Source organism: Rhincodon typus, chromosome 11 (genome assembly GCF_021869965.1).
Source record: "Rhincodon typus isolate 14 chromosome 11, sRhiTyp1.1, whole genome shotgun sequence".
Lineage (NCBI taxonomy): Eukaryota > Metazoa > Chordata > Chondrichthyes > Orectolobiformes > Rhincodontidae > Rhincodon > Rhincodon typus.
Window position 1 is genome coordinate 35,436,229 of NC_063342.1, and position 12,627 is coordinate 35,448,855.

Below are 12,627 nucleotides of genomic sequence, written 5' to 3' on the forward strand. Positions count from 1 at the left end.
CCAAATGTTTTTTAAATGTTGCTATTGTACCTGCCTCAACCACTTTCTCTACCAGCCCATTCCATATATGCACCAATCTCTGCGTGAAGAAGTTGCACCTCAGGTCCTTCTTAAATCTATCCCCCTCTCACCTTAAACCTATGCCCTCTAGTTTTCAAATTCCCATCCCTGGGCAAATGACTATATGCATTCATCCAATAGATGAGGGAAGATGAAGGAAGCCACTAGTGAAGAATAGAACCAGCTTTTTACTTTGGTTTAATCCTCCACACACATCATCCAGCGAGAGACAATGTTCACAGAATGATTGCATCCACTCGTCTACTTTTCAGAGACATCAGCCCTGGCTTACTCTCAGTTTCTCTGTCACACTACAGAGCAGTGTCTTCCCATCGTTTGCAATCTTGCGCAGTGATGTCTCTGGTAATTCCCGATGATTCAGTTTCAAACCATAGTTAATTGTCATTTGGTTTTCTCTACCAATTAGCAGACTTTCAGCAATTCCCTGCCTTGTGTTTGTCACATATCTGATGAACTCATGCTGATACATTCCCTGATAGTAGAATGAGATGAAGCTTTGAATGAGATGAGTTCTGAGGAAGGGTCACCGGACCCGAAACGTTAACTCTGTTTTTCCCTTAACTGATGCTGCCAGACCTGCTGAGCTTTTCCAGCAACTTTGTTTTTGTTCCTGAGGCTTTTTGTTGTTTCAGCATAATCTGATATGATACTGAAGCAGCAATATTTGATTTAGGATTTGTAATGAGAAATCATCTCTGGCGAGAAGATATGAGACAGCACTGATTGGATAGAGAGAAAAAAGTAACTACACTTCCCTTATCTGATATAATAAAACAAAGAACAACAGATGCTGACAATCTGAGATAAGAACAGAAATTGCTGGAGAAACTCAGCAGGTCTGGCAGCATCTGTTGGGAGTTATCGTTTCAAGTCCGGTGACTCTTCACCAGAAACTGAGTTTCTCCAGCAATTTCTGTCATTCCCCTATGTGATCCTGTGCATTGACCCAGACCAAAACAGATTTTGACAGAAATGTAAAAAATGAGGAAAGATGTAAATCAGGCTGTTCTAACACCATCTATCTATTGTATAAGGTCGCGATCTACCCACCTCCCCTCCACACCACCATGTCTGAATGTTGGGTGTGACAGAAAAGACACAATTGGTTTTTAATTCTTACTGTCCAGCTTGGAGGTGTTTAGGAGAACAAGGCAGAAGTTTAGAAATAGTAGGAACTGCAGATGCTGGAGAATCCGAGACAACAAGGTGCAGGGCTGGATGAACACAGCAGGCCAAGCAGCATCATAGGAGCAGAAAGGCTGACGTTTCGGGCCGAGACTCTTCATCAGAAAAGGGGGAGGGGAAGGGGGTTCTGAAATAAATACGGAGAGAGTGGGAGGCGGATAGAAGATGGATAGAGGAGAGGATAGGTGGAGAGGAAACAAACAGGTCGAAGAGGCGGGGATGGAGCCGGTAAAGGTGAGTGTAGGTGGGGAGTTAGGGAGGGGATAGGTCAGTCTAGGGAGGACGGACAGGTCAAGGGGGCGCGATGAGGTTAGTCGGTAGGAGATGGAGGTGCGGCTTGAGGTGGGAGGAGTTTAGAAATGTTGTTATTATCAAATTTTAAAAATCTCTTTAATGAAATGAAACAGGATGAGGAAAACAAAAACAAAAGCCTACAAAATAAATTGCATACTGCACGTGTATTTGTCTTATGATTGATTTTTATTTCTTTATTTCCATCTGTAGCAATTGAACTCTTTCTTCAGGTTAGGCACAGGATAAGAGAAAACATGGAGGTGGTGAATGCAGTGAAGATCTTCATGGAGGATCAACCAGAAAACCAAAAAGACATCTTTTTCAGAGAGCAGTTAATCGACATCAGATTTGATACAACACCAGAAAATATGGTGGATAGTATTGAAGAAAGGATGCTGATAAAAGCTTTGGCAGAACTCAATCGATTCCATGCTGCTGACACAGAGGAAATATGCAGACAGAAGCTCGAACGTGTACCAAGTAAATAGTTGGTATTTTGACGTGAAGATATTGCATTTTCCAATTATCCACCTTAGTAAAGAATCATCATCATTGGTACTGGGTAGAGGGGAGGGATTAAAACCTGGTTGTCTAATCGACTGATTCTACGTTCAGTAAGACGGAGATTCAAATCCCAATAGTCCATACTCGGGCTGGGTTTTGACATCTACTGCCGCTGATCATGTGTTCAGTTTTTGGGAAGGGGTTGTATAAAGTATGGCAGGTGGTTAGTCTATTGGCTTCCTACCCACCCCCTGACCATTCCTTATAAAACTGTAAGAAGTCTGGGGCTGAAATAAGCCCCACCATTTTAAAAAAAAATAATTAATCGAGCTTGTTAATATAGTGGGGTGTGACGAGAGCAAACAGTACGGCCACCATAAAATTTAGCCTCCTTCCTCATTGTTCCTTCAATTGACACTTGTATTCTACCACTGCAGAAAGCTCACAGCACTGTTACAGCACAGAAGAAGGTCATTCAGCCCATCGTGTCTGCCTGAAATAAGCAATTCACTTTGTTCCCCTGCCCTTGTAACCGTGCACATTCTTCCTTTCAGATAACAGTTTAATTTCCTTTTGAATGCTTTGATTGAACCTACTTTCACCACACTGTCAGGGGGCATGTTTCAAAATCTGATCATTTGCTGTATAAAAATGTTTTTTTCTCTTCTACTCCTTTTGCATCTTTTGGCATTTACTTTAAATTTGTGCCCTCTCCTCTCCCACAAGTGTGTACTCTGTGCAGATTCCACATAGTTTTAAAAGTTTCTACCAAAACTTCGAACGCTCTGAAATTCAGTTAATCCTGAGTACTACATTAACTGTGGGACTAAAACAAGGGAACATGTGTTCAAACTGTTAGGATCTTAGGGCTGATAGCTGGTAATTCTTCCACATTTCGAGAACTGTCCATTTTTGGAATGAATTTCCAGGCAGAGAGGTGGAGCTATAAACCCAGGAATTATTTAAGGAACAATTACATGAACAACACAGTGCAACAATAAAGAGTGTAGGTATGTTTCAGATGCAGGTTTTACAACAGGCTCAATTGTTAAAGAAACAGAATGTATGGTAGTTGAATTTGCTGATACCAAGATAGCTAGGACAGTAGGTTGTTAAGAGGCAGTAAAGAGTCTACACAGAGATATAGATAGGCTAAATGAGTGGCCACAAGTTTGGCAGATGGAGTATAATTTGGGAAAATGTGTATTTGTCCACCTTGGCAGGGAGAATAGAAGGGCAGTATGTTAATTGCATACATCAAGGTCGCAGAACTTTGTGGTACAGTGGGATCTGGGTGTCCTAGTACACGAATCACTAAATATTAGTGTGCAAGTACACCAAGTGGCTAAGAAGACAAATGGCTTGTTCGTGTCCATGCAAAGGGAATGGAAGATAAAAGTGGGAAACTTCAGCTTTAACTATGAAGGCAGTTGGTGAGTAAGGTCTCCTTATTTACAAATGGAAGTAATTGGATTACATGCAATTCCAAGAAGATTCCTCAATGTATTCCTAAAATGAAAAATTAAAAAAAAAAAAGGTTGTGCAGCTTGTGCCATACCCATTGATCTTTAGAAGAAGGAGAGGTGATCTTATTGAAACATAAAAGATCTTGTGTACTTGGTGGATTTTGTGGAAGAGACTAGAACAAGGGGACACAAGTTGAAAATAATACATCTCCCTTTTAAGATAAGGATTTCTTTCTGTAAGAGGATTGTTAGTCTGTGAAACTTTCTTCCAAAGAAAGCAGAGATCATTCAGTTTATTTGAAGCAGGTTAGAATTTTGGCAGACATGGAAGTCAGGGGTGGTAGACAGAGAATGGACCACAATCAGATCAGCTATGATCCTATTGATTGATAGGCTAGACTTGAATGGCTACATGGCCAACTCCTTCTCCTGAGTCCTATGTTCCTTTATAGGTACCCTTCCTGATCCATAGTTATCTTAAAAAAATAAGACTAATCATTGTAATGAACTACCATTGAAAATAGGTTTGAATAATTGAGTAGCCTGCCTTGGCAGCTGACTATATTTGTATTCTGTCCTATTACAGTGTCTCACTTCTTTTCCAAAGGAAGAGAGTTGGTAACCAACTTGTGTGACTTGCTGAGAAAATTACACAGTTCCACGGAGAGTAGAAGGTATATCCTTGACAATGTAGGGCATATCTTTCAGTGCTGTGTTATCCAGTGCATGCTGGACTCAGAAAATCAACCCGTGGATTATAGAGAAATCCCAAAGCTGGATGTTTGTGAAACATTTGAAAAAGCTCAACATGGAATTCCAGAAAGTGCTGTAAGAGATATCCAGCATCTTCAAGATTTAGCTACAGTGGATGACACCACCATGCCTGAGGATTTTACAGAGAAGCTCACAATAAGCATGCACCATCTGTTCTGGATTGTGAAACTGATCTTTGTGAAATGTATGGGTAGGTCTTTTATGTATGTGAGTCACCATGATTATGAAATGTGAAAGATACAGTTTCAGGGAGATTTTTTTCTAATGTGTTAATGACAATAGAATATATCAACTTGTTACACTTTACATTAATAATTGCACGTTTAACTAAAAGTATGTATCAGCTGGAGACAATAGCAGAAAGGAATGAGATAGAAAAACGTTATAAGCAGCAGTAGGAAGAGGTGCTGAATAATGTGGGAATCAACTTGATTACTTTCATTTATTCATGCATAAGCAGTGGGTGCCACTGGCTAGGCCAGCACTTATTGCCCATCCTGACGAAGGTGCTGGTGTGCTGTCTTCTGAAGTTCTTCAGTCCTTGGGGTGTTAAGGAGGGAGCTCGAAGACTTTCACCCAGCAACAGTGAAGGAATGTTAGGTTGAAGTCAGGATGGTGAGTGGCTTACAGGGGAACTTGCAGGTTGTGATATTCCCATATATCTGCTGCCCTGGTCCTTCTAGTTGTTAGAGGTCGCAAGTTTGCAGTGCTGCAATGCACCTTGTAGATGGTATACTGTGCTGATACTGTGCTTTGGTGGTGGAGGGAGTGAATGTTTTAAGTTGGTGGATGAGGTGACACACAGGCTGCTTTGTCTTGGATGATTTCAAGCTGTTTGATGGTTGGAACCTACCCAGGCATGTGGAGAGCAATCCATCACATTCCTGACTTGTGCCTTGTAGGCAGCGGATAGGATTTGAAGAGCCATTGAATGTAAAGGAGCAATGCTTAGATTCTCTCTTCTTGGAGGTTGACTTCACTATGCATAGGGGAATCCATCAGTGACAGGAAGGGTACTGCTAAAGTCTGTTCAGTGGGGAAGGAGACACCAATAAAGACATTGGACCCAACTGCTAATTGAGCAGGGAATGTGACCTGCCTGTTGCCTGCCTAGCAGGAAGAGGAGCCAAAATGGATTGGTCTTTCTCATGTCCCTTTTTACTTTTCTTTTGCAACAGCAAGAAGAGTGCTCCACCATTCCCCCATCTCTGTCCTCCAATTAGGTCCCGCCATATTTCTTTTTTGAGTGCCAACATTGTGGTCCCACTTATTGGCCAGGAAATAGGCACGAGACTGACCATTACCTATAATGCTCGGGGGAAATATTCCTGGGCTTCAATTGCTGATGCCAGCATTGTTTTTCATGAACCCATTCTAATTTTGTCCTGGGTAAAATCCAGGTTTAACAATCAATGAACTCATGAAATACTTGGCCAGGAAAACATGAAGAAAGGAGAAATCTTCAGGTGAGACCACCGAGAGGTAGCCTCTGGCAGAGGAACTGAGGACGTGGCTCCAGGCAGTGAATTGGTGCTGCACGCAGGCTCCATGTAAGTACGGCTCGGTAAGGTTCAGGTGCAGCTGGAAGGTGTGGGTGTTGGGAAACCCTGTGGAAGACAAAATAAAAGCACAAGGAGCTGGCAAGTTTTCAAGCATTCTGATGTGGAGTGACAATGGAGGGAGTTTAGAAGTAGAATCTTCGAGAGTGAAAAGTTCACTTTAGAGGAAGTTCCAAGACTTTAGTGACTCATGGTAACTACAGATCCCCTGGTGAATTGCTATCGTTGGTCATATTTATAATTTAATGTGTAGGGTTTTGTGCTTACCACAGTTAGCTGGCTAATTTGTGTTTGTCTCATATCGATCTGAAATATTAAAGTATGAGATTAATATTGTCATGATATGTGACTTTGCATGACTTTGTTTGGTATAGTTATGACTGAGTCTGGAGGCTTTATTCTATTAGGAAGAAGTTGGAATTTCCAAACTACATCTACTTAAAAAAGAAAGTTACTGTGTCCCAGCCAGACCATAATCATACTGGGTACTCTGCTCTGGGATCATAAAAGATATGAAAGCAGCAAATTTCAATTGATATTTTTCAGTGCACTCCATGAATGTAATACCTGATACCCAGGATTAGCATTACTATAATGTCAAGTTGTAATTCCCTCCCATATTCCATCAACCTTGCATAATGTTTTGAAACCATTTCCATTTCATACCAATAACACCTTTTAAGAGTCAGTTCCAAATGCAGCTGGTATTTTTGTTTCACAGATTGTAAAAGTGCAAAAGAGCTAAGCTTGGAGGAATCCATTAGCACGCTGTACTTTAAGAACTACCAACGATACGTGGAATATGAAAAGGAACTTGGCACATTAAGAAGCGAACAAAAATTAGTCAAAGCAAAAGTTTCAAATCAAAAAAGCCCAGACTGCAGAGGTAAGAAAGACCTGTTTCCTGATTTAAGTTTGATCTGATGATTTGACTTTGACTATCCATGAGCCTTCCTGCCTCAGACTTAATCTTGGTAGTAATAGGAAGTCAACAGGACTTCAGTCAGGTAAAGTCAATCTGCCTTCACCACTCTTCCAGGCAGTGCATTCCAAATCCTAACAACTCTCTGAGTAAAGAAGTTTCTCCTCATCTCATTCCTGGCTCTTTTGCTGACAGTGTTGAAATTGTGACCCCTAGTCACTGACTTACCAACTTTTAGAAACAGAATGTCCTTCTTTACCCTATCAAAATTGTTTGTAATTTTGAACACCTCTTATCCACTCTGCTCTAAGGAGAATAAGCCCAATCTCTCTCATCCTTTCTTGTATCCTAAATTCCTGGTATCATTCTAGTAAACCTCCTCTGAGGTCTATCCAGGCTTTAACATCCTTCCTTAAATAAGCTGCCCAGAACTGAGCACAATATTCCAAATGTGTTCTGACCAATGATTTGTAGAGGTGTCCCAAGAATCGTATAAGCCATCTTAACAAATGTTTTAACTTGCTTAGCCAATTTCAGAGAATCGTGCATGTGAACCTAAGGATCTTTTGCTCTCGTATTCCCCTCAAAGTTGTAAATTGTAAAATGTTGATGCAGGAACATGCAAAAATGTGACAAAAGAAGAAAAGCTTCTTTGGACAGGATCTATTGTATAGAGCTAAAACTGTTCAATGATATATGGGGAAATGTTACACATTTTTAAAAAATGAAGCAATATCTTTTTGAAGCAATTTGGGGTGGCACAGTTGTTCAGTGGTTAGCACTACTGCCTCACAGCGCCAGGGACCCAGGTTCGATTCCACTCTCGGGCGACTGTCTGTGTGGAATTTGCATATTCTCCCCGTGTCTGCGTGGGTTTCCTCCAGGTGCTCTGGTTTCCTCCCACAGTCCAAAGATGTGCAGGCTAGGTGGATTGGCCATGCTAAATTGCCCGTAGTGTTCAGGGATGTGTAGCTTAGGTGGATTATAAGGGAAGGGGTCTGGGTGGGATGCTTCAAAGGTTGATGTGGACTTGTTGGGCCGAAGGGCCCGTTCCCACACGGTAGGGATTCTAAGTAGAGTATTTCAGTTTTGTTAAGAAAGGGGACTAGTTGCAACATGAATACTTTCCCTTGCATTGACTTCTTAATTTAAAGCTTTCCCTGCACTTTTGGACAAAGTCTGTGTGATAAATCTCCACAGATTGGAAGATATTCCATTCATTCTTTCCACCAAACTAACAGCAGTAAATCCAGCTCATTTGCTAACAAAGCTCCAAGTGTTCACAGAAAAATCAAATGACAACCTACTTTGCTGGAAATCTAAGTATTATTTTGGTGAGTTTGCTGGGGGAAGGGGGATGGTTCTCTCTGTGAGCCTGAGCAGGTTTTCTCATGTTCCATATTCACCTCATTACCCATGCACCATGTCTCTATATTGCCTCCCCCACCCGGCTCAGTGTATTGTCCTGGATGCTGCCAGGAGTGGAAGTATGTGGAAGTACTTTTCCCAGGACCTTCTAGAATTCCTGGCGCTGGCAGCATCTTTGAAGTCTGGCCACATGTCAAGTGCTGGCAGTCCACAGTTACCCCACACAGTTCCTGTTCATTGTTTCGATCATGTCAGGCAGAGGGAAATTTGTAACCTGTTTTGCCGACAGTGACCTGGAGTCCTGTTGGCTGGTGGAGTGTGTGCAGTCGCTGCCCAGAAGGCATAACCTGAGATGCTGGTGACTGATGGAGAGTCCGGAGGAGCAAGTGGTGAGCTGAAGTCACCAGGCTACCACTCTGACTTTCGCATCTGGAATTGTCATTGTCTAATTTCTGTCTGGAGGGTAGGAGAATGGGAAACTGCATATCGATGAGGATATCAATGCATGTTAATGTTTGCAAATAGGCCTCTCACTAGTGAGAATGGGACTCTGCTCTCGACACTGGGGATTTCCTTGTTGTTCATCTCACCTGATTTGCCCCCTTTGCCCACGTAGTTCAGGGGCTGGGAAGATTCCACTCTGAATTCCATGTTGCTTTGAGTGTTTTTTTCTTGAAACAGGCATGCAGCAAAAGTTATCAGCTACACTCTCTTTAGATGCTTATACCAAGCAAATGGATGTTACCTTTTCCTTGCCTATCCTACACTGAGTGGCATATTTATCATGTTGAAAGTAAACTGAAATGTTGACCTAACCAATGTCTTCTTCTAAAGGATCATAGACCAAAGAACTGAGCATAGAGCTCAGCAATCTCCACATAAGCCTTCTTGTTTTCTGTTTGAATTGGATAGTCTTTTGTCATATATTCTCATTTGTTTCTCATCAGAATGGATACATAAGAACTTCAGCAAATTTGTACAGAAAATGGGAGAAGGTGTTCACAAACCTGTGGTAGATGAGCTTTTTGAGAAGTGTCTAAATAAAGAGGAAGTAGATAACATTTCATCGAAAATAACTTACCAAGAAAGAAACAGGGAATTGCTGAGAATACTCCTTAACAAGGGTGAAGTTACCTGCAGAATGTTCCTTGCCATTTTCTGTAACAAAGATCCTTCCAATGAAATGACTAGAAAGGTAAGTCAAGTAATAGAAGTTAACTTTTTTGAGCAGTTTTCTTACTGTGGTTATTTACTGCAATGCTATCACAAATCCTTTGAAAGACGAGTACTGGGTGTTGTATTGACCCATGGCAAGTGTATAATGCGGAATTGGGATTTCAGTGAGTCAAGTCCAAAGCAGATAAATTTTTAGATAGTCAACACTTTGCTTAAGAAAAGTACAGATCAACGAATCAGGTGCAGCAGTACATTGACTTAAGTTATCCTAATTTTCTGAATCAGTTTCTATTTCCATTTCTTTATATTGCTGCTTCAAAGCAGAACCAGACAGTATGGAGTGATGCTTCATAACAGTGGCCACAATTATTTAATCTCTGTGGATAACAAACCTCAGTATAGACATTTTGCATTAGAGAAGTCTTAGAATTTGCTGTTTTGCTCTAGTGGTAATATAATGTTGACATGAATCTTTTACTTAAATTCAGTTTGTCCGCAAAGTCTAAATTGGCCTATCAGTTACTAAAGATTTTCTCGCTATTACATAAAATCACAATCTAAAGCTGAAGTGACAATTCTCACAGAATATATACTCTTCACATAACTAACAATAAAAAAAATGATCATTTCATGTCACTGCTGCTGTGGGAACATTATTGTGCGCACGCTGAACGGATCAGATTCAGTTACATGAACATCATAAGTTGCACTTGAAACCTCTTGTTCTCACATCTGTCACAAGTAATTACAGTCAAAGAATAATGAATTGTTTAACTGAGCTAAGAGAAGGCTAAGTGTAATTAACTGAAATGTTCTGAGAACAAAAATAACCAACGAGCTTTTGTTAAAGTAATCCAATAATGCTGATAAAACCTTGCAGTTGATTGTGTTCTAACTGGTAGTGATTTTGCATTAAAGTCTTTCAGTAGAAATGTACAGCTAAATGATCAAATTCTATTGTTAAAACAGTTGATGCCCTTGCATCTCATTGTAGAACTTCAGACACTCATCTACACAGCAGGTTGTCAAATAATGTTTTCTTTCTATTGCAGATTCAAGCTGAATTAAATCTCACATTTCCCACAGAAGAAATCGATTCTCCTTCAAGCCCGTAACTCCTGGATTTTCTGTTGATTTGTGCATCATAAGTTCAATTGTTGCGCTACAAACTGAGCAGCATTTTGAATATATTGCACTCATTTATACTTTAAATCTTCTTATAACAAATGGGAAAGTAATAATTTTGCTCCCAACTGAATTATTCTGGTGGCCTTAAACATTGTTTTTATGAAATATATTTCCATAATGATGTACAAGACTATGAAAAAGACAGGAAGATGCACAGATTTAACATTGTAAATTTGCATCTATTAAGTGGAGATTTTGTTCTTCCTCTAAGATGATCTCAGGCAAGCAGCCATGTTGTGAACTCCAGTAATACCAATACTTTATGTATTTCATGATATTCCTGTACACTTTCATGCTTTTTAACTTAATTTTGTGATTATTTTGACAATTCTTTCCTGTCTTAATTTTTATATTTACAACGAAGGCTAATAATCAATGGTATGCTTCATTATTGTTTGGTCTATTACTTATTTAGGTTCAGCATGCAAAATTGATTGACAGGAAACAAGCTTATCCGAACTAAATAATCGACAAATGCTGAAATGATATTCAACCAAGCCTAAGTCAGCTAGTGCAACATGATATATAGCAATCGTTTTAAATATTATATGATTATTCTAAGATTTATTATGATGGATTCATGCTACAGTAAGCTAACATACTGCGGCAATTATTAATTTTGACCAAATTGGGAACAGATAGCAGTAGCTTGCCTGCCTGTTATATACTCTGCAATTGTTGAGAGTTATTCCTGTTGGTGAAGGTGAATAAAAAGATGTGCAATGCACCGATGAAGGGGTTGCATCATTGCCAGAGCAGACCTCAGAGGAATCACCATGACATCTTCTGAGCAACTGTTCTCTTGCTCAGATACAATCTCTTGTGCACATGGATTGGTTGGCATTGGGTGCTGAGCACCTCATGGGTGTGCAGGGAGAAGTGCACAGGCAGTTGTGAGTGATTCCCCTTCACACTAGCGAGGACAGATACTACCCTGCTCAATTGGGCACAGATATAATCTCAGGAGTCACAAATCAAGACAACTCTATGTAGATTAGTAGCAACGGTTTTGCTCCCACGTGTCTGGATCCCTTGAGCTTTCCTGGACTGAGCACAGAGGAATTTAGACAATCCATGTACACCGCCATGACTCAGGGTGTTGAAGACATCTCCTCTTCCATGAAAACCCATCTGTGGCAGCACTCCGAGAGTTGGGCCCTGATAGAAAGAGGATAAATACCAGCATGAACCAGTCAGTGCTACTGATGGAGGTGTGGCTGGGCAGGTGCCAGTTGTGACCCAGCTGATGCCCATCTCCAGCCAGTCAAACTAACAGCCAAAAACTGAGGTAATCATTGAGGAGGATAAGGTTGCTAACCCTTATCAGATGCCCGATTAATGATGATAATAACCTTAATATCCCTTCTCATCTACTGCAGTCTTCTCGTTTCCCTTCTCTCTCCTTTTTCCTCTTGTTTTTGACTGATGGAATATCTAAACAGCCTAGACCTGTAATAAGAACAGCTTCTACAATGAACCCAGGCCGGCAGCCTCTTTGGCAGCTCCACAAAAAGCAAGAGGAGACAAGCGAGGAGATGGACTCCACCTTATCCAAGACTGCAAGGAGAGAACTGTGTAGAAGCGATTGACAGTACAGGGAACTGTGTTAGGCAAAACTGAGGTCACTGAGCTCTGTCTCACTTGTAAACTTGTTCTTATGTTTTTCTTGAACACTATATGAATTTAGACACATAAAAGTGAATGTGTACACTTTGTTAATTACAGGACAGGAAATGAGGGATGAAGTTGTGAAGGGAAGTAGGTGTCCTTTCATGTGTTGGTGAAACCTCTAGGAAGATATTCAGTTTGGCAGTTACAGTGGATCAATTCCCAATCATGTCTTCAATGGAAACCTTCTCCCAGCAGCTTAAAGTGATTGCTGATTTTGCAATCCTCCAGAGTTAGAAAGACTCAGCTACAAAAAGTGTCTTGATCAGGTGATTTCTGATATTAAAAGCAACCTGCCAAAACCATCAAGTCCCTCAGTGACCCTAGTTAGCTCCCTCTCCAACCAGGTCACCTCAATGCTCTGTATCTTCCTCCTCCTCTCCTCTTCCTTATGTCTTTAGATGTCAGCTCCTCTCTTCAGATTGTTCCAGAATCTCTCACT

The 12,627-nt window shown here is 40.8% G+C and overlaps 1 protein-coding gene across 2 annotated transcripts in view; it reads left to right on the forward strand.

Annotated features, from left to right (window-relative positions):
• LOC109936871 overlaps window positions 1-11,347 on the forward strand; it is a 32,978-nt gene extending 21,631 nt beyond the window's left edge. Inside the window, exons 8-12 of one of the 2 annotated variants that reach the window (XM_048603128.1) lie at window positions 1,771-2,040; window positions 4,117-4,488; window positions 6,585-6,749; window positions 9,101-9,348; window positions 10,382-11,347. In XM_048603128.1, the coding sequence (XP_048459085.1) occupies window positions 1,771-2,040; window positions 4,117-4,488; window positions 6,585-6,749; window positions 9,101-9,348; window positions 10,382-10,444 (1,118 nt within the window). In that variant the 3' untranslated portion in view covers window positions 10,445-11,347. Of the gene's footprint in view, window positions 1-1,770; window positions 2,041-4,116; window positions 4,495-6,584; window positions 6,750-9,100; window positions 9,349-10,381 lie in introns of both variants that reach the window. The other variant, XM_048603127.1, reaches the window with a different exon arrangement.
• The last annotated feature ends 1,280 nt before the right edge of the window (window positions 11,348-12,627 follow it).